The sequence below is a fragment of the Westerdykella ornata genome (assembly GCF_010094085.1).
Source record: "Westerdykella ornata strain CBS 379.55 unplaced genomic scaffold EI97scaffold_28, whole genome shotgun sequence".
NCBI lineage: Eukaryota > Fungi > Ascomycota > Dothideomycetes > Pleosporales > Sporormiaceae > Westerdykella > Westerdykella ornata.
In genome coordinates this window covers 1-18,738 of record NW_022986878.1, presented here as the reverse complement: position 1 = coordinate 18,738, position 18,738 = coordinate 1, and the positions used below count along the sequence as shown (strand labels likewise).

The window sequence follows — 18,738 nt, the reverse complement described above, 5'->3', positions numbered from 1 at the left end:
GACCAGATCCCTAAGTACATTGCCACAGTAAAAGAGCAGGGGATCTGCTTCAAGTAGGGCCCGACATTCTATTTCGAGATCTCCTGTAGCAGCGGGTCATAAGGGTCCGGCCTAAGCCAGGGGCCCGATATTATCGATCGAGTTGTGGAATCGACAAGCTACCTTCATTACAGCTCGCGCATCCAGCACCATGGTGAATCTTTCAATCAGCGTACCTAGACCCGTTGTGAAATTTACAGCTTCCAGCCCGCAATTGCCTCCCCCGATCTATGCGTCCCTCCCTCCTTCCAAAGCCCAAATCCATGGATCGAAAATTGGCAAGCACCGATGACGTAGGTGCAACAGCTTCCACTCCACTCTTTGCAGGCGGGGTTCCTGCACTCTGCCACCTCTCTCCATCCCGGACAAGCGATACTTGATTTCCATTCTACAACTACTGCCTCTTAGCTCAAACCCTTGTTCCAACAGTTTGCTACTACTTCTTTTCCTGCGATTGACACTCCTTTATCAAGTGGATACACACCCTCTCCAACCGACGCCATGGAGAAAGTCAAGGAGAAGCTCAACATAGGCCGCCACAAAGACAAGAGCAAGCATGGCCATCCTCTGACGGGCGATGACAAAGCTGCTGCCCTTGCACACCACGATGTCGAGCACGGTACGCTGTCCCTTCATCCCTCCTCATTTCCCCTCCCTTCTTCCCCTTTCCTCCCAACGCCATCCCATATCTGACTCCCCTTAAGATATATACCGCCGCTCATCCACCGACTCCGAACTCGAAGGCCTCTCGCCCGAGGAGCGCAACACATACCTGCAAGAATACGAGCAAGCCGAGCGCGAGGGCTATACGAAAAAAGGCGGGTTTCTGGAGAAGCTGATTGCGAGGGGGAACAAGAAGACGGAGGATGAGATTGCGGCGGATGCGGCGAGGGCAGAGGCTGCGAGGACGGCGAACCCAGCGCACGGGTTTGTGCGATAGATGAGGAAATGAATTGATGTAACGGCCTGAGACTGTCAAATACGTTGGGGGGGAAAAGCAGGAGTACGCTCACGACATGGGCGATGTATGAATTCGGGCAATGATGCTGGAAGGTTGGACACAAGCGCGCACATCTCGAGGAGGAGTGTACGACCAAATGGAGGATACACGCAAGTGGTGCGAGGGATACACGGAAGCCTACATCTGACCCTTCTCAATCGAAACATCCTTCTGATATCCATTTAACCATCCAGCCGTGCGAAAGACCCATATGCCATGTACCTTGCTCGTCTAAACAAAGAACCACATAAGGAAAACCCCATATGCGAAGACGACCAAAAGCTCATAAAACCCGCTATCCCGCAACGCCATGCTCAAGACTACCCGGCCCGACCCCTGACATGCATTATGATACATTAAGAAAACGTTGCTCCATCCCAGCATCGTCCATCAAGCCGTCACATCAATCATTCATTTCCTCAACAATCCCGTCCTCTCATTCGCATCCCCATTCCCACTCCCGCCAATCGTCGCCTCCTCGTCCTCCACTTCCTCCTCCTCACCCGACTCACTGCTCCATCCCTCAGCCTCCAATCCTTCCCCTTTGATCCCAAACCCTAGCAAGAACCCGATCAACGAGATGCCTGCAAAGATCCCAAAAGGCAGCGCCTCGCCCTTGTGCGGAAGCTTTGTGGCAGCGGTGAAAAGCGAGCCAGAAATAAATGGGCCGACGGCTCTGCCGGCTGCAGAGAGGGTTTGCGCGAGGCCGTTGAGGGAGCCGAGGACGTTGTTGTTTGACGCAGAGTTCGTGATCTATCAAGTACGGGGTCAGAAATCCAGCTGAGATCTGGTTTCTGGAGGGGATGGCTTACCAGCAGAAGTGCAGACGTCAGGCCCCCCACACTGGCGACCGTTTTGATAACTAGGGTAGCGCCCAATTCGAGCCAGAGCCAGCCCATACCCGACCCAATGCCGAAAGGTGGAGGAGAATCCTTGTAGCCTACAAATGGCATTATGGCGAAGGCGACGACGAAGGCGGCGATGCTGACGCGGTACGTGACTTTGTTTCCGATGCGGTCTCTAAGTCTCCCATAGAGACTGACCTGGAAGACGATGGTGATGAGGCCTGCGAAGGACAGGGAGAGACCGACCGTTTTGGGCTTCAGGCCTCGGCCGGTGGGTGGGGGTTCCTCAGCGAAGACGGGGTACAGTGAGTTGTAGGCTATGTTGGCCAGCTGAAAGATGAAGTAGGTGGCGAGGAGCAGCAGAGTATCACGGTTCAGGATATCTCGACTGCTAAGTTGCTCATCTGGCGCGGTGGGAAACATGGGTGTGTCTGGCTCGTCTGAGTAGTCCTCTTCGTCCTCTTCTTGAATACCGTCAAGATGATCATCGCTTTGGCGCCGATGATGATGATGATGATGATGATGCTGATGGTGGCTGCGCGTCCTGAATAGCTTTTTGAGGTACGAGGGTCGCGTCGACGATGTGAATTGCCATAACCAGGCGAATAGATTCTCAACTCGCTTCCCCAGGGGCGGAAAGTTCCTAGCTTCTTCGTGACTCTCCTCAAGCAGGAATATACAAATGACAAGATCTATGACGAGGATGGCTGCAGAGAAAAGATTCGGCAGGACGTAAGGGAGAGGGTTCTTCTCGCCCTTTTTAAAGGGGTTCTCATAGAGAACGAGGACACCGCCCACCAAGGGCCCCGTTATAGCCCCGATACCGTATACGACGGGCAAGTAGGTGAATGCTCTCGACTGGTTGGTACGGTCCGTTATCTCGCCTAGGCAAGTCGACACAATGCCCGCATTGCCATTGACCAGACCCATAAAGGCTTGAACCAGTATAGCCTGCCACAGCGTCTTGCAGAAGCCAAAAGCCAAGAAGGCCACGGTTGTGAGTGCCGTTCCTGTCAATATGACGGGCTTGCGACCTATTCTGTCTGACAGCCAGCCCCAGAAATAGTTGGTCGCAAACTGTGCCAAGGCAAACGCAGAGGCGATGACTCCCGTATACATTCCGACCTGTCCGCCTCTTACTTCCGGAAATGTCTGGACCATCTCGGGTAGATAGGGGTTTATAGAGTTGAGCGCAGTCTGCTCTGCGAGGGCGATGATGGCAAGGATGGCAAGCTGTTTCGTCGGGAGAGGCGACTCATGGTGCTCGTCGTCGGACCCAGAGTGTTCACCATTGCGAGACTGCGGCGAAGCAGAAGGGGGCCGGCCGCGAGAGGTCGGCGGCTGGGTCGGAAATGTCTGGTAATGGAGGGTGGAGACCTTGCGTCGAGGCTCCATGGTGGGCTTCATGCGCCCCATGGCAGGCTCGGTCCTGAGCTGTCGCGGACGCGCGGGGGTTGAGGAGGTAGATTGGCTACCTCAATGGGCGAATGACAATGAGGTGGAGCTGCAGGAGCATGGGCAAACAAATGATAGACGTGGCGGGGGAGGCGGAGAGACGTGAGAATACAGTACAGTACTGCGATGGGATGGAGGTGTGATCTGATGGGAAACTTCTGCTTGGGATGCACCTGGCCTGGGCACTTCAGCCACAACGACGTCACTGGCCTTTCCCTTTCAGGAACCGGACTTGGCAAACCTTCGACGTCCTCCACCAACGTTATGCTGACATTTTCCACCACTCATCCCTTCCCGTCACCACACACTTGAAACAAGCAGCAAAAAGTGACATCTTCCCTTCTGGCACAACACCCAACTTTTCTGAGGGTTTCAGCAGAAACCGGGCGCGCCATACGTGGAGAGAGAACGGCGATCAAACGCAACAATTCACCATGACTTCGATTGCTGAGCACTAACACAACATGCACCACTTACACCACGCAACGGTCCATCTCCCGTATGCACGAGGGCATGCTCGTGGATTACCAAGGATCTATACAAGCATCAACTCCGGTCCCTGGTTTTATATATTGTCCATAGGCATCGGAGTCGGCCGGATTTGCAAAACATATCACGGACAAGCCTTGTGACGTTTCAACCCCTTCCTCGACCCACAGCACCAGCGACTCGGAAGAAAGCCTCATAAAACAAAACCATGAGGTCCTGTGATCACGGCCGCCTGCCTAAATATTCCGACGGTTATCTACAATGTCCCCCGCATCCCCGGATTATTGGTTAATATAGCGCCAATATCGGCCCCTCAGACCCATCTATCGTGCATCCTCGCTACCCGGTTGTTGCACCCAAACACCAATTCTGCTCTCCCACGGCACCAGTATGGAGCACGTTGCTGCCCAGTATTGCCAAATCTCTCAAACATGCTCAGTCGTCCTGCATCCTATCATGTACCTTTCACCTCGAGAACAACCGTTTTGCTGACCCGTTACGGAAATTGGTTTGTTTCGAAGTCACTTGATCCTTTCTCCCTTACGGTTTTGCCGCAACTGTCGCTCACCGTTTGCCAGCGAAGGCGCGGCATGCTCAATCTGGACACAGACGGTTGAAGGAAGGTTCAGCATCCTGCGAGATTCCTCCATGGGCGTCAAGGAGAATACGTGCTTACGCTGTGGACATATAAAAGGGACGTCACTTCTGCTGGTGAGAACACAAGCACACTCTCCCGTCACGCCTGGCTCGCGTTTGCCATCTTTTACTTGCCTCCTGGTTTGAGGTAGCATCTTTTGCCAAAGCTATTGCACTACGTCTCAGTGTCGAAGTTCTGGCCCAATCCTCGTTCCAATCTACTTTAGCTTCTTCCAGGCCAATCTACATAGCGGCTGCACATCACTTTAGCTCTCCTTAGCTCTCCCCACCATACTTGCCAGACTCCTAGGACATCTCAGCCCTGCATCTCAGCCCTACGACCCAGTCACGCGTCTCTCAATATGCGCTTTAGCAAGATTTTGGCACCACTAATGGCCCTACCATCGGTGCTCGCTCTACCGGAAGCTCCCAAGAATGTCACATCGGTCGGCAAACCGCTCCACTATGCCATGATGGTCTTCCCCGGCTTCCAAGCCCTTGACGTCTATGGCCCTCTCGACGTCATTGGCTCGCAGGTCCTCATGCTTAACCAACCCCTCCATCTCTCTATTCTCAGCCGGACGCTGGCACCCGTGACAACAGTGCCCCAGAAGTCACCCACGATGAACATGACGCATGGGAACTTCGGGACGCAGATTATGCCGACGACGACCTTCAAGAAGGTCTTGGCTGGCAAAAAGGACAAGGAAAAGGGTGATATTGACGTTCTGCTTGTTCCCGGGGGCGCGGCAACGAGGGGGGATATGACGGAGGAGATTGAATTCGTGAAGACCATGTATCCCAAGGTGAGGATTTTCCCTGCCAAATTAAATGGCGGTCTGATGATTCTAACTCGGAATAGGTCAAATATGTCCTCAGCATCTGCACTGGCGCTACAATTCTCGCACGTGCTGGCATACTAGACGGGCGCAACGCTACAACCAACAAGCGCGCCTGGGCCTGGGTATGTTCTCCTCTCCATTCTTCCCAGCCCTCACCCTAACAATCATAAGGCAACATCTACTGGCCCACGCGTGAACTGGATCCCCACCGCCCGCTGGGTCGACGCTGGCAACATCTGGACTTCCTCTGGTGTCTCCGCCGGCATCGATCTCACCTTCGCCTTCGTCGAGCACCTGTACGGCAAAGAGGTGGCGGACTATACGTCCATCAACCTCGAGTATCCGAGGTGGCCCGGAGGACCTAGCAATGATCCTTTCGCCGCGGTGTGGGAGTTGGAGAAGGGTAAGAACGGGACGAAGGGGGATGTGACGCAGAGTGGGTTTATGGGGGAGAAGATTCGTGCGTAAGAAGAGAGAGATGGAAGGAGTAAGGGGATTTTGCATTGGGTGGTTGGTCGCACCGGACGAGCGATTGCATTGGAGGTTATGCTTTTGGCAATGCCCGCCATTATGAGGGGCGAGTTTTTGGGGCCATGGGGAATTTCTCGACTTTTTGCATATGGGTACGGCAGTTTCTGATCTTGTATATACGTCAGGTATGGGAATGCATGAGCAAACTTTGGGTGTTCTCGCAGCATTATGGTGTAGAGTCTGTGGAGCGATGTAGCTATCGCGTAAATTGTGTGAAGTTGGGGTTGCAACCGCGACGGTGACCGGACGCCTTGTCGAATGTAGTCTGTCTCTGGGGCTTTGAAAGAAGCCATATGCGAAAAACATGTCGTTCAGAACTCCATCCTCAATCCGCTGAGCAACCCCCTCCTCCACATCACCGCATCTATCAACCCTCTACCTCCTCCCCGGATTCTTCCACCCCTTCCCGATTCCCCGTCATCCCAAATCCACCCGCTAACGAACCGCCCATTAAACTTGCCCGAATCATAACCATACATTTCCCGTCGAAGGAGTTTGGCAGCTGCCGATATCCCGGTTCGCAAGGTCTGACATTAGCGCACCGGTCGGATTCTACTTACGCATGGTTAAAGGGACGCCCATTAGCTAGACAGGATATCAATGCAAGATATGGCCTCTACATAAAGTTGAAACCGTGGCATTGGCATGGAGGTTATGAAATTGGAAATACCAGAACCAAGAGGCAAATCAACGGTGACACTGTCGTAGAAAAGCTCACTGTCCTTGCGAACTCGTCACGCGTATTGATTACCTATGTACCCTATACCGCGAGAATATTCTGTGGACTCTGCTCCGAAGCATGAAGACAAAGATCATCCATGATCGGTCGCACATCGCCGTGTAATGAACTATGGTTCTATCCCTGCCTGTAATTCCTTCAGACCGTCAACAATCTGGTCTGCAGAGCCATATACAAGATTCCAGCAGGTCCTGACAATAGCTCCACCAGATTCAACGCCTAGGTCTTCCGGAAATTCGCCAGTTCGATAGAGCTTGATGATCTTGTCCCTGTCCTGGACATGACGGAGCTCTGGATATGGTTCATGGCCTTGCATGATGTGATAGATTGCGGTGCCTAGCGCAAAAAGATCCGTCTTCCGATCCGCATATGGTGGGTTTTCGCGAGGGAGGGAATAATACTTGAGGGATTCACCTGCGTAACCATCCAGTGTCTCTCCATCAGCAATTCGATAAATGCCCTGGAAGTCGCAGAGAATGCATCCGTTGGACCGTGGAGTTCCAACTACGAATCCAGGAACTTGAAAGAGAGATCGTCTAGGGATTAGGGCAAAGGTCTGGCAAGGATGGGGAAAAACTGGGAAGACAAGTTTATGGAGCTGCATAAGAAGTAACCCCTGGTCGACGTGTGAGGGCACTGGTGAACAAAACAAACAAATCTTCTCTACGGCTCCTTCTCATCCCAGGAATCCAGTGAAATATTCCTTGATCGACCAGAATTTTGCAACACCCCGACCGCTTCACAACTCACCTCTTCCTCTCCCTCCCCACCCATCTCCACCCCACATCCCTTTCCACCTCCTCACTCGTCTTCCCTACACAGCTCCCCACTAACGCACTCACCCCATCGGCAACCAACCCCTCCACCTCCAACCCAACCACACAATCAACCACCCACTCCTGACACCGATCCGTCCCGTTCCTCGGCGCTTTCTCCTTCTCAATCACGCCTTCCGCCTTCTTCGCTTCCTCGCGCGTAAGGCAGCAAGTGAGGACGACGTAGCCCTCCGACACTAAAGGGAGTATGTCTGCGCCCGTGCGTTTGGAGAAGGTGTAGATGAGGGGAGTGAGGGAGAGGGGGGTTACTTCCAAGAGGGTGGCGAGATGGAGGGTTGGCGGGGAGGGAGGAAGCGAGGGGAAGAGGGTGAAGGACCAGTGGGAGCGGTGCGGAGGGGCGTCGCCGCGGCCTGTGATGAGGATGGCGAGGGTGTATGTTGCGGGGGATGGAGTAGTAGTGGCCGACATGGGAGGCTTGAGTCGTGTTCTGGTGATTTGAGGCTGGTTTGTCCAATTGGAGGTTGAGCACAGTACGGCTGGAGAAGCTCTTCTGAACGTTGAATTGCCTGGCCTGATACCGATGGTTGAGGAAGAGGTAAATGCGGTTCGACGTTGGGAGAATGTTTTAGCCTGAACTATGTGGGATCGATGAGATTTGTGCTCTCAGCCGTGAAATACTGATAGTACCCACTGTCAGAGAGAAGTAGTATCTGATCACTTTGATTGCAGCTTGCCTTTTCGAACGTCAAAGACGTATAGAGAGCATCTGTATCAACTATATGGTGGTGAGCGCTTATAGTGCTCAATTATACGCAATGTCGTCCTGAGATGTACCCGGAGTGATCTGGTCGATAATGCAGTGCTTGAGAACAACAGCACTAAACTACCTACAGAGATTGATGATTCCGTTTGTTGTCAAATTGAGACGATCTCAGCTGTGAAACCAGGACATGGGATAATTTCCAACGGCGGGGAACTGGGCGATCTTAAGTTTCAAAACTCGGCGGTGGGATGAAGATCAACAAATCAGATAAAATGCCCTTGCTCAGGGCAAGAGTCTAACAAGGATGCTTGGAAGAGGCAGCAAATGCGTTTGCTACAAAACTTCGCAGACAGAAGGAGGCAACCTGTCTTTCGGCGAAGGCGAGAGCTGGAAGGGGAGTGTGGCGCCACAGACTGCGGCGCAGGCGAATGAGCAACAAGGCGCTGAAACAAGATCGTCCGCCCGACAAATCATCGCCGGTATGCAAAGTCTCGAGGCATCTTCAACGGGATCTTTTGCGAAACGTGAGTCGAGGCGTGAGGAGGTTCTGAACGCAAATGGATTTGCGTCTACTTTACTATGACGTGTTGAAGGTGATGGAGAAGCTTGGAAGCAGTGTCGCATTCCTGAGGAGAGTCATCAGTCAGATGGCGCCATCAAGACACCCAGCCGGATTTCCTCCTCTTCTTGCAAGTTCAGAAAACTGGGACAAGTTGCATGTGATGAGGCGCTCTCAACGGGCTAAAGGGATCGCCCGCACGATACGAGCCTGCTGTCAGATCGGCTTTGGCAAGCTTTGGCTGTTGAGGAACTTGGAGACAAATCTGGCAGCAAAGTATCAGAGGTAGAGCTGGTATAAGACAAACAGCTTGCTTGTTGCTGCGATGGAAAACGGGATACTATATGGTGCCGATGCCTGACGGGCGCACCAGGCTTTCCAGGGCTTCCAAGGTTCTGCGAGATGCCTGTAAGGGGGCACCGGGATAGGAACCGGCGAATGATGGGTGCTGGATCCACTGAGAGCGAGAATGGATCTGCTCGTCTGCTCCAACAGCGAAAAATAGCAGTGGAGAACACTGCCAACTCTTGGGAGAGCAACGACAACAGAAGGTTTGGAGAATCTCCACGCAGGATCATTAGAGTAGAGCCCCAGGGTAGTGACACCGCAGATGGTGGCGCCTGCATCGCAGTGGGTGAGGCTTGCGCACGACCCTTTGGCAGCTGGTGAAATTGATCAAGTGGATCTGGAACCACTCAGGGGCATGGGCGGTCGTCCACAATCAGCCGGCAAAAAGACAGCAGGTTCGATTCTGGGACAAGCAGGGCTCGGTCTGAGCAATTGTCTCTCATGGTCTCGAGGGATGAAGAGGAATCGGGCGTGCTGTTTCGCAGTGAAAGTGTCGCAGTGGTGGGCTTGCCGGTCGTTGGTTTCTTCTGAATGATGACATCGTGCGCCGACGCCCTGTCCAACTTTCTCGACCAGGATGATCTCAGCAGGGTCGCCGTCCAGGTCCCTGCGCGCCCCATGCTGTGGAGGCTGATGATTTGCGAGATCGTGCACGCCGTTGACACCTTTTGCCCAGCAAGGGTCTCTCAGTCTCCTGTGCCCCTGGCTTGCCACCAAAATCCAACTTTGTCGTCGCTGTCTCATCAGTCGCAACAGTCACTCGCTTTTACTCCCAATATCCAGCGCATCGCGAAATCCTCCCCAGTTCCGAATTTCCGTTGCTCTCCTCGACCGTTCGCTCCATCTGCCTCCCCTGAGGGGTGCCAAGACGCTGTCTCGCCCGTTCCTGGCTTGCCCTCTTTAAGAGGAACATCTGTTTCTCTTCCACACACCCTTTGACCGCGCACCTCTCATTTGCCCGCGACGGGCCTCCCCTCTCTCTTTCTCGACGTCTAGCGACATTTGAGAATCTCTTCGACCCTGCACCGTGTCGATCGCGAGAAAGGCGACGAATTCCCGAGTGCGACTCCTCGTTGCCCCGTCATCGCTCCCCGAGCCGCCCACCCCTCCCTGGAATTCCACTCCACTTCCACGACGGAGCGACCACGACACAGGCCTAACTGTATGCCTGTCTTCGCCCGGGCTTCTTCGTAACAACATCGTTCTTTTTGCGACACTCACCCTATACATTCGTTCACAATGTCGCCGCCTGCATCGCCACGGGGAAACGCTCCTCCACACATCCGCTTGAACTCAGGAACACAAGATGCATTCAATGCACAGCGGCCTGGCATATCCCGCAAGGCGCCTCCTCGATCTCTAACGCAACCGCTAAGGCCCGCCACTCCTGGTGGCCCTCGGTCACCCTCATCACCGTCCCCTTCGTTCGCTCAAAACGCCGGTGCTGCCGAAGCTGCGGAGCTATTGTTACCTCCTGCGAAGTCCAGAACTCGTCCTTATAGGGATGAATCTCCTCTACGGTCCCCGTCCGCGATGTCTTCACGGCGCACAAGCTGGGATTCAGAGTCTGTGATGAGCTCTGACTCGCGGTTAGGGCCCTTTGCGTCACCGTTTGATGATTCAAGGGCTCCTTCGAGGATTGGAAGCGAGGAGGATCTTAATACGCAGACTGTGTCGGAGAAGTACAATATCATGCCCTCGGCGGGACTGTTGCTGTTTCCCGAGGATGTGGAGAAGGACGATTGGCTGCACAACCCGGATCCAAACGAGAAGGAGAAACGCGACTGTGATATATTCACAAAAAGAGGTTTGGTAAATGTTGGAGCTCTAGTCCTCCTCACACTGGGAATACTTGCGCTGTTCATAGGGTACCCTGTGGTGTATGTGGAGGTTTTATCCATGTGCGGAATCATACTGACAGCTTGCAGAACCTTTGTTGACAGGATCACCCGGCCTGAGCTTACACCTTGCTCAAATAACCCGCTGTGTATACCGGGAAAGGAGAATGAGCCGCTGTTGAAGAACATTCGCACAGGCCTCATTGATCCTGACACGCCGAAGAGTGCGATGACGCGGATAGCGGCCGATGGGACAAAACAGGTTCTTACAGTATGTGCACCTGCATCTTGCCCATACTGGTGCTGACAGCTGCAGTTCTCCGACGAGTTCAACAGAGAGGGCCGGACTTTCTACGATGGCGATGATGCGTATTTCCAGGGCGTTGATATCTGGTATGGAGCTACGCAGGATCTAGAGGTCAGTATCCCTGTGGTGCTTCTACGGTAAATGCTCATTGGCCCTTAGTGGTACGATCCTGACGCCATTACGACCGGCAACGGCACCCTGAACATAAAGTTCGACGCGTTCCGAAATCATAATTTGGACTACCGATCAGGGATGCTGCAGTCTTGGAACAAGCTGTGCTATAAGGGCGGGCATATCGAGGCTAGCATTTCATTACCCGGAAGGGGTGATATCATTGGTTTCTGGCCTGGTTTTTGGACAATGGGGAACCTCGGCCGTCCTGGCTACCTGGCCACTACTGACGGTATGTGGCCGTACAGCTACCATGACGAGTGTGATGTCGGGATCACGCCGAACCAGAGCTCGCCGGATGGTATCAACTATCTCCCTGGAATGCGTCTACCTGCTTGCACTTGCACAGGAGAGGATCACCCAAACCCTGGGAAGTCCCGAAGCGCACCCGAAATCGATGCTTTGGAAGCTTCAGTGAGGTTTCTGGAGCCGAACAGCCAACGGGGTGTTGGCCAAGTGTCTCAGAGTTTCCAGGCTGCTCCGTTCGATATCTGGTATCAACCCGACTATGGTGAGTGCCGGCGAATTGGTATGAGTGGGTTGGAGATGGTTGCTGATGAAGCCAGATTTCCTTGAGATCTACGATCACTCCATCACGGAAATGAACACATACAGGGGTGGTCCCTACCAACAAGCCATCTCCGGTCTCACCAACCTGAACAATAACTGGTATGACGGCAAGCAGTATCAGAAGTATGCTTTCGAGTATAAAACGGGCGAAGATGGCTACATCACCTGGTATGTCGGGGATGACAAGACTTGGACGATGGATGCGCGTGCTATGGGGCCCAATGGCAATATCGGCAGACGAGTCATTCCTGAGGAGCCGTTATCGGTCATTGCAAACTTCGGCATGTCCAACAGTTTCGCCTGGATCAATCTCGAGGAAATCAAAAAGCTTCTTCCGGCAACCATGCGCATCGACTACATCCGCATCTACCAGGATGAAGGAAACGAAATGATGACCTGCGATCCTCCGGGCTACCCGACGACCGAGTATATCCGGAAGCATCGCAAGCCGTATAACAACCCTAATTTGACCCATTGGTAGGCCCACAACAGCTCAATGACCGTGCAGATCCCGCTAACGATTGGACAGGGAACAAGCGGACTTCGACTGGCCCAAGAATACCTTCATGCACGGCTGCAAATGAGAATGAGGCACCTTGTCCTTACTCTAATGCTTCGAGCATGCTTTAAGGCGACAGTCGAATCCTCTGTTAAGACCGAGTATTATGGCGCACCGGTGCACCCTTTCAGACGCCCTTTTGACGCTGTCCATTTCCCACAAACACCAGTGTTTCCTTTGGTTCCCGATCAACGCATATGCATACAGTATGGGAGTCATCCGGCGCTTATCACGATTACTTGACTTAATTCCGCAGTTGTGGACCCTCAGTGTTACCTTCAAATCCACCACGGCCGACGCACTCAGCTTCAGGTTCCGCACCGTCAGCCTCTAATTCAGCGAGCGAATCTTCTTCCTGAGACTTTCGCTTGTTCCATCACGACACGATATCCACGGCGATTCCTTGTATATGTTGGCGGTTTTTCATGCCTCACGCAGCATCATCAATGTACAAAGAGAATTTCGAATTTCCGATCAGCATTTTAATAGCCTTTCTGAGCTGGTTCCTCAGGCCTGGTTTTCATTTCATCCGGATCCAGCGGATCTTACTGCTTGTTTGACTACCCTTTTCGCTTTTCCATTCTGGTTGGAATTGACGGGCGATCTTCATACCCTCGTCAGGCTTTTCGAGGGATGCTTGTCGACTTTGTGTTTCTTCCTTCTGCTGTACGGAAAGGAGTTTATGAAGAGGAATGAGGGGGCATAGATTGGGAAAATAGTGCTTTTTTCGCATCTGAGATGTTGGCAAGGAGTTATGCCTGCCTTTACGGAACATGACAGCAGGACCTCCTTTTTGGGAGAGGGGAGAAGAGGGGTGGTGGAGCTGATGGGGATGAAGATAGTGGAAGAAGGATATGTGAGCAGCGCATATGAGGGAGAAATAATATATCAAATGTTCAAAATCAGATAAGCTGGTGCGTTGGTTGTGTGATGTGATGCAATCGGTGTACCTTGAGCATGAACTTGCAGGAAGCAAAAGGAGTGCTCAGTGATGTTGATAGGACGTAAGGGTTGGTCTTGTGTTGGTGGTATAGACTGACATAGCGGGAAGAAGATATATACCGGGACCGGACAGAAGATTAGATACTGGGCGAGTCCTTGGGACGTTTAATCGTGCTAACGCTTTCTGCAGTTTGTGATTCATACATTCATAGACCGGAGACAGGTATCTCTCTCCCACGGAACACCGTAGGGTATTAGGAGTATGTCTGACCCCGTTGCATCTTATGTTCCCAAGTAATGCAACATTGAAAATGCTCAATGCGCATATTCCGATACACGGTTGTGCTCCTTGGTTTACCATGTCCCCTTGACATCACCCTACTCGTACGACCACACCGATGCTTACAGCTCGTCTACCTCTCCTTCCTCAATGTCCGTGGTCCTGTCTCTAGGTTCAGTCTTGACCACGGGAGCGGTCTGCTCATGATGACCATTCAGTCGTTCCTGTGAACCAATGTCGTGTGGCTCTCCAGCTTGCAGTCCCCGTATGGTATCTCCTTGCTCGCTAGCAACCCTCGCAGCCTCCTTCTTCCTCCGCCTTTCAAGATCCTTGTTCTTACGACGATTCTTGGCGAGCTGCTGCAACGTGCTCTTGTGATTCTTGATCTCCTTCTTGGCGGCATCGAGGGAACTTTCCAGAGAAGTCATCCTGTTGGCGCACCTCTTGAGCTCGTCACGGAGCTTGCCCAACTGCGATCGGTAGAAAAATTCTTGCTGTTGGATTCGCTCGTCCTGCATGTCCATTCGTTCATCCTGTTCGTCGAGGTCGTCATGCAGGTAGTCAATCTCTCGCTCGAGGGCCTTGTGGGCGGAGTGGCTCCGAGCGGCAGGGCTCTGGGAGGCCGAGGACTGTATTTGACTGGTGAGTACGGGTACATTTGAGAATGCCGCAGCTGCGAGAGACGGAATTATGGATGACGTACCGAAATGGGGTTGCGCTCAGATGCATCGCCGGCACTGTTTCGGCCTCCATATGTTGGCGCATACCATGAGCCATCAGTTGGATCATATGTCCAGGCATACAACTGCGAATACGCTGAGCCATAGCTTGGAGGGACGTGGCTTGCCGAGTCCATTGTGATTCAGGCGTTGGCTGTTTGCTTGGCGGTCTGTACTGTAGAGAGTGGTGAGATGATGTCGAGGACTGGGAGAGACGGAAAGGAGGAAGTTCAAGGTTTCGCCGAGAAAGGAAGGCACCGTTTTAGGCATGTGTTGTAAATGAGGAAGGCACGCTCCGTGAAAGAGGAAGGCACACCCGGGCGATGTACAGGTTTCTCTCACCTGCACTTTGGCTTGCGAGGCCACGTTAAATCTTCATTAGATGACTTCATCTCCCCGACATTCTGTTGATTCGGCAGATATGGATATGACCTGTACGAAGACAGTGTTCATACCAATGGTGGACATGGCGGCACCAAACACTTGCACCTGGCCCCCGGCACAACGGCAACATGCGAGAGAAGCTGTTGTTGCGAACTCACCAAGCAAGCGTGTCGGCACAGGGGCAAGTGCTTTGAGTATTACAATCGCGGGACGCCTCTCCGATTCTGGCTCCAGGACCCAGCATATCAAGATGCGAAGAACCCTTCGAGAACAACATTGATAACCTCAATTCCCAGAGAGCGTAGCTTCAGAACGAAGAATATCGAATTGACCATGCAAAAGGAGCTCTGAGAGCAGAGGATATGAGAACAGCTCGTGAATCGGAGAAAGCGGATCGAGAACCTCGTTGCGCGAGAGAAAGAACTAGAGGAGGGAACGGAATGAGGTGCAAAAGAGCAGGAGAATACGCCTTCCTGACAGCTTCGGACGTGCTTCAAGGGGGCAAAGAAGATATGAAAGAACGCGTTGATAAACTGGAGACGGACATGTCGAGTTGCTGGAGTGCGAGAGGAACCCGACTGGAAATGACTTTTGACCTGGCGCTTAGAACAAATGTCGTAAGAAGGGACAGCGCGAGATTACAGAACAAGAAAGCAATTACTTGGTTATCGCTCAAAATATTGTGGGTGCTTAGCTCGGCGACCTCGGAAGGCAATGGAGGGGAGGAGGAGGCGGTCGAGGCGCAGATGCTCAGCTCGCGTCTGGCTGGTTTGTTGTTGGTTCATAGATTCATAGATTGGCTCTTCACAGCGCGACCGCATGGGTTTCTCCTATCACCACTTACTTGACAAGCGCCCCACCCGCGATGGTGCTACGAATCGGACAAACACTTCGTGGAACTAGGTGGAATTATCTCCTTGTTGAGTCGCTCAGAAACCACACTGCAAGCTCCACCATCTTCAAGGCTGAGATAATACCGCGAGCTGAGTCTCAACTTCCGGGCAAATGGTTGGTCTACGATGGCGCGCATGTTGTCCCACCCGCTGATCTTCTTCACAGGGCTGTCATCAAGTCGGCCTCCGAGAAGAAAGTCCTGGATATGCTGAAGCATGAGCACGATTGTTATATGAATCCAGCGGTTCGCTCCTCTTCGCATTTCCGAGCCATGTACGAGGCCATCGATGCCCATAGCAGCGCGGCGAGCGAAAGTCCGTATTGCCTGGCCTTTGAGTGGATTGTACGTACTCTGAAGGACGTGCCTTCCAAGTCTCACAGACAAAATTCTGTGTTACACAAGAGTATTTCTAGGGCTGTTCTGGGGGCACTTGCCGATTTGAAGTCACAACACCTGATTCATACAGGTACGTGCTGCCCCTCCGGAGACGGGATGGTTCTACGCATACTAAATAGATCAGACATCAAGAACGATAACATTCTCATCTCTGGCCTAGACAGGCCATCCCCAGTGGTGAAGCTTGGAGACTTGGGACTAAGTATCTGTTTTCTCCTGCCATTATGATATTTAACCGATTATGCTGACGCCATCTAGTGCGGTCGGAAGGCTTCAATGAGTACCCCGTCCAACCGATTGCGATGCGCGCTCCCGAAGTATGGTCAGGAATAGGCTGCTTCCATTGTTCCGACGTGTGGGCTTTTGCTGTCACGGTTAGCCACTCTACTGGGTAATACTTGTGTTCAACTAACAAAGAAAGCTTTTCGACTGTATTTCCCCCTTCGTGTTCGGTGCTAATAACATGCCCGAACGTCACTGGCCGCATCCGTGGGCAATGGCGAAGCTCTTGCGACTCTTTCCCGATTCAGTGACGCCCCAACCCACCGACCGTAACTACCAAGGTTATTTCAGGATTGCCCGGCTGATTGAGAAGTCGGGATGTGGTGATAACACGGATCCGAAGTGTTTGGAAACTCTTTCATTTGAAGAGGAGCTTGGCAAGTGGGATATATCGCCTGCACTCGCGGATTTTTTCCGCTACCTCTTCGTCGTCGATTATAGACGAAGACCTACCGCTATAGACGTGCTGAGGTCGGAACAATTTCAACGTCTTGGTTGACATCTGCTATCGTAACTTCAATCTCCAGATGTGCTACGTTGGTATTTCCAGTAGCAGTTTCTACGTTAGATCTATACGTACACTGTTATAGGGCGTCTCCTTTGGTCATCCCGGAGGCCTCCGACCATGCTGGGGTTTACGAGCAAACCCCTAGATTCTTTTACCGGGCTAAACATAGCATAGAGGAACTCGAGTACGACTTGCCCAAGATTCCAGATTCCTCCACCTGCGATGACCGTGTTCTCATACGCCCTCTGCAACGCATCGAACTGCACCCATTCCAGCCCGTACCCTTCATGCACATGTCCGAATACGTGCAACTTAGGCTTTCTCCGCCACAACTCTTCAAGCAGGAACTTACACCCCAAGTGGCCTGCGTCAAGGTGGCCTTTTGGTGGACCGTGTGTGATAAGAACGTCAGTGCCTTCCGGGACCTTGCCATGCCATACATCTTGGTTGCGCGAGTATTGGAACGCCCAATTACCATGGCGTGGAGACAAAGGGCTAGCGTAGATTCTTAGACGACGGCCGTTACTGCATGTTATGGTCGTTGACTCAGAGTTCAGATAGATTACGCTCCCCCAGTTGAGGGATGCGCGTTCGACTTGATCGGCACGTGGTTGTGTGCTGTCAAGCAAAATATCATGATTACCAGCGATTAGGATCTTGAACAGATGCGGCAATGAGTTGAGCCAATCCAGAGACTGTTGGATTTCCTTTAGAGTGCCACTTTGGCTCATGTCGCCGGCATGGATTAGGATCTCACCCGCAGGTATATCTGGCTTGGAGTTATGTGTATCGGAGATGCAGACGACAGAGATGGGATTGATAGGCTGGGATCTGACAATTCGACGCCACTCATACAGTTTGGTTGCCAGGAAAATGCAGGGTTCTCTGATGAACTGTTGCCATAGGTTTGGTCGTGGTCGTTCGAGGAGCGCATCGAGCCCGCCCTCTCTCCTGAGCATGATGTAGCGAGTCAGACGATGAGAAGGATAAAGCGTATACTGGGTCTGTTCCTTCCTGTGCCCCTGTATGTATGTACTAGATGTGGTGTGCGTGTTGAGTGTGTATGTGCAAGTGGTGGGAGGGTGTACTGTGGATATGTTTCCTAAGGGTTGCCTGGCCAGAATTGGTCCGAGCTAGACCATTTTAGTAATTATTACGTGCGTTTCACACTTAGTGGTAACGTATTCCACCACCGGGTGTCGCACACCACCGAGTGTCGCAGAATCTCTTGGCAACCATCACCACCACTTCGACACGTAATGCCTCAACACCCGCAAGCAGATAGAACTCAGCAAGAAGGCAGGATCGAGCTTGCACTCCAGGCGTACAGCGACGGCCAATTTCGAAGCCTGCGATATGCTGCTAAGGTATATAATGTCTCAATACGAACACTCCAGCGAAGACATAACGGAACCTATGCCCGAGCCAATACCCACCCTAATTGCTCTAAGCTTACCATGACTGAAGAGCAAACGATCGTACGATATATTCTTGATCTCGATTCACGAGGATTCCCACCCCGGCTTTGTGAGGTGGCAGATATGGCAGATAAACTGTTGCGCGAGCGTGCCGGGAAGCCCGTAGGCAAGAACTGGGCAGAGAGATTTGTAACGCGTTCAGATAAGCTCCAAACTGCGTTTACCCGAGCGAAGGACCATCAGAGGATACGACAGGAGGATCCTGAGGTTATACGCACGTGGTTCAAGCTGGTGGAGGATACAATAGCCAAGTATGGTGTCCACAACAACGATATACACAACTTTGATGAAACTGGCTTCCAGATGGGTGTAATTGGGTCTATGAAAGTTGTTACGGGCTCAGAGAGATGCAATAGACCTAATCTCATCCAGCCAGGTGATCGCGAG

At 52.5% G+C, this 18,738-nt stretch overlaps 9 protein-coding genes across 9 annotated transcripts; 4 read left to right on the top strand and 5 right to left on the bottom strand.

The window, feature by feature from the left end:
* Nucleotides 1-181: 181 nt before the first annotated feature.
* On the top strand, nucleotides 182-1,246 carry EI97DRAFT_436144 (uncharacterized protein). Its single transcript, XM_033799029.1, has 2 exons — nucleotides 182-658; nucleotides 744-1,246. Exons 1-2 carry the CDS (start codon nucleotides 541-543, stop codon nucleotides 977-979), a joined length of 354 nt encoding a protein of 117 aa, XP_033650805.1. The 5' UTR covers nucleotides 182-540; the 3' UTR covers nucleotides 980-1,246.
* On the bottom strand, nucleotides 1,190-3,487 carry EI97DRAFT_436143 (MFS general substrate transporter). Its single transcript, XM_033799028.1, has 2 exons — nucleotides 1,852-3,487; nucleotides 1,190-1,792 (listed from the first exon to the last, which is right to left on the bottom strand). Exons 1-2 carry the CDS (start codon nucleotides 3,298-3,300, stop codon nucleotides 1,451-1,453), a joined length of 1,791 nt encoding a protein of 596 aa, XP_033650804.1. The 5' UTR covers nucleotides 3,301-3,487; the 3' UTR covers nucleotides 1,190-1,450.
* A 1,339-nt stretch (nucleotides 3,488-4,826) lies between these two features.
* On the top strand, nucleotides 4,827-6,120 carry EI97DRAFT_452416 (class I glutamine amidotransferase-like protein; the record flags this gene model as incomplete). Its single annotated transcript, XM_033800407.1, has 4 exons — nucleotides 4,827-5,270; nucleotides 5,327-5,428; nucleotides 5,478-5,709; nucleotides 6,056-6,120. 4 exons carry the CDS (start codon nucleotides 4,827-4,829, stop codon nucleotides 6,118-6,120), a joined length of 843 nt encoding a protein of 280 aa, XP_033650803.1.
* A 1,211-nt stretch (nucleotides 6,121-7,331) lies between these two features.
* On the bottom strand, nucleotides 7,332-7,793 carry EI97DRAFT_346634 (uncharacterized protein; the record flags this gene model as incomplete). The annotated part of the gene is made up of 1 exon (XM_033794792.1): nucleotides 7,332-7,793. A coding segment is annotated over one exon (462 nt), but the record flags the coding sequence as incomplete, so codon positions are not given.
* Nucleotides 7,794-8,777: 984 nt separating this feature from the next.
* On the bottom strand, nucleotides 8,778-9,427 carry EI97DRAFT_159585 (uncharacterized protein). The gene has a single exon (XM_033793328.1). The coding sequence runs from the start codon at nucleotides 9,298-9,300 to the stop codon at nucleotides 8,857-8,859; it is 444 nt and encodes a 147-aa protein (XP_033650801.1). The 5' UTR covers nucleotides 9,301-9,427; the 3' UTR covers nucleotides 8,778-8,856.
* A 684-nt stretch (nucleotides 9,428-10,111) lies between these two features.
* On the top strand, nucleotides 10,112-12,659 carry EI97DRAFT_159587 (beta-glucan synthesis-associated). Its single transcript, XM_033793329.1, has 6 exons — nucleotides 10,112-10,902; nucleotides 10,951-11,131; nucleotides 11,177-11,278; nucleotides 11,327-11,849; nucleotides 11,905-12,385; nucleotides 12,438-12,659. The coding sequence occupies exons 1-6, from the start codon at nucleotides 10,262-10,264 to the stop codon at nucleotides 12,490-12,492; spliced, it is 1,983 nt and encodes a 660-aa protein (XP_033650800.1). The 5' UTR covers nucleotides 10,112-10,261; the 3' UTR covers nucleotides 12,493-12,659.
* Nucleotides 12,660-13,594: 935 nt separating this feature from the next.
* EI97DRAFT_159547 (uncharacterized protein) lies at nucleotides 13,595-14,933 on the bottom strand. Its single transcript, XM_033793327.1, has 3 exons — nucleotides 14,751-14,933; nucleotides 14,393-14,583; nucleotides 13,595-14,318 (listed from the first exon to the last, which is right to left on the bottom strand). Exons 2-3 carry the CDS (start codon nucleotides 14,543-14,545, stop codon nucleotides 13,812-13,814), a joined length of 660 nt encoding a protein of 219 aa, XP_033650799.1. The 5' UTR covers nucleotides 14,546-14,583; nucleotides 14,751-14,933; the 3' UTR covers nucleotides 13,595-13,811.
* Nucleotides 14,934-15,657: 724 nt separating this feature from the next.
* EI97DRAFT_383813 (kinase-like protein) lies at nucleotides 15,658-16,864 on the top strand (the record flags this gene model as incomplete). The annotated part of the gene is made up of 5 exons (XM_033795932.1): nucleotides 15,658-15,800; nucleotides 15,852-16,153; nucleotides 16,208-16,285; nucleotides 16,342-16,457; nucleotides 16,505-16,864. 5 exons carry the CDS (start codon nucleotides 15,658-15,660, stop codon nucleotides 16,862-16,864), a joined length of 999 nt encoding a protein of 332 aa, XP_033650798.1.
* On the bottom strand, nucleotides 16,648-17,998 carry EI97DRAFT_159533 (Metallo-dependent phosphatase). Its single transcript, XM_033793326.1, has one exon. It carries the CDS (start codon nucleotides 17,830-17,832, stop codon nucleotides 16,936-16,938), a length of 897 nt encoding a protein of 298 aa, XP_033650797.1. The 5' UTR covers nucleotides 17,833-17,998; the 3' UTR covers nucleotides 16,648-16,935.
* Nucleotides 17,999-18,738: the final 740 nt, after the last annotated feature.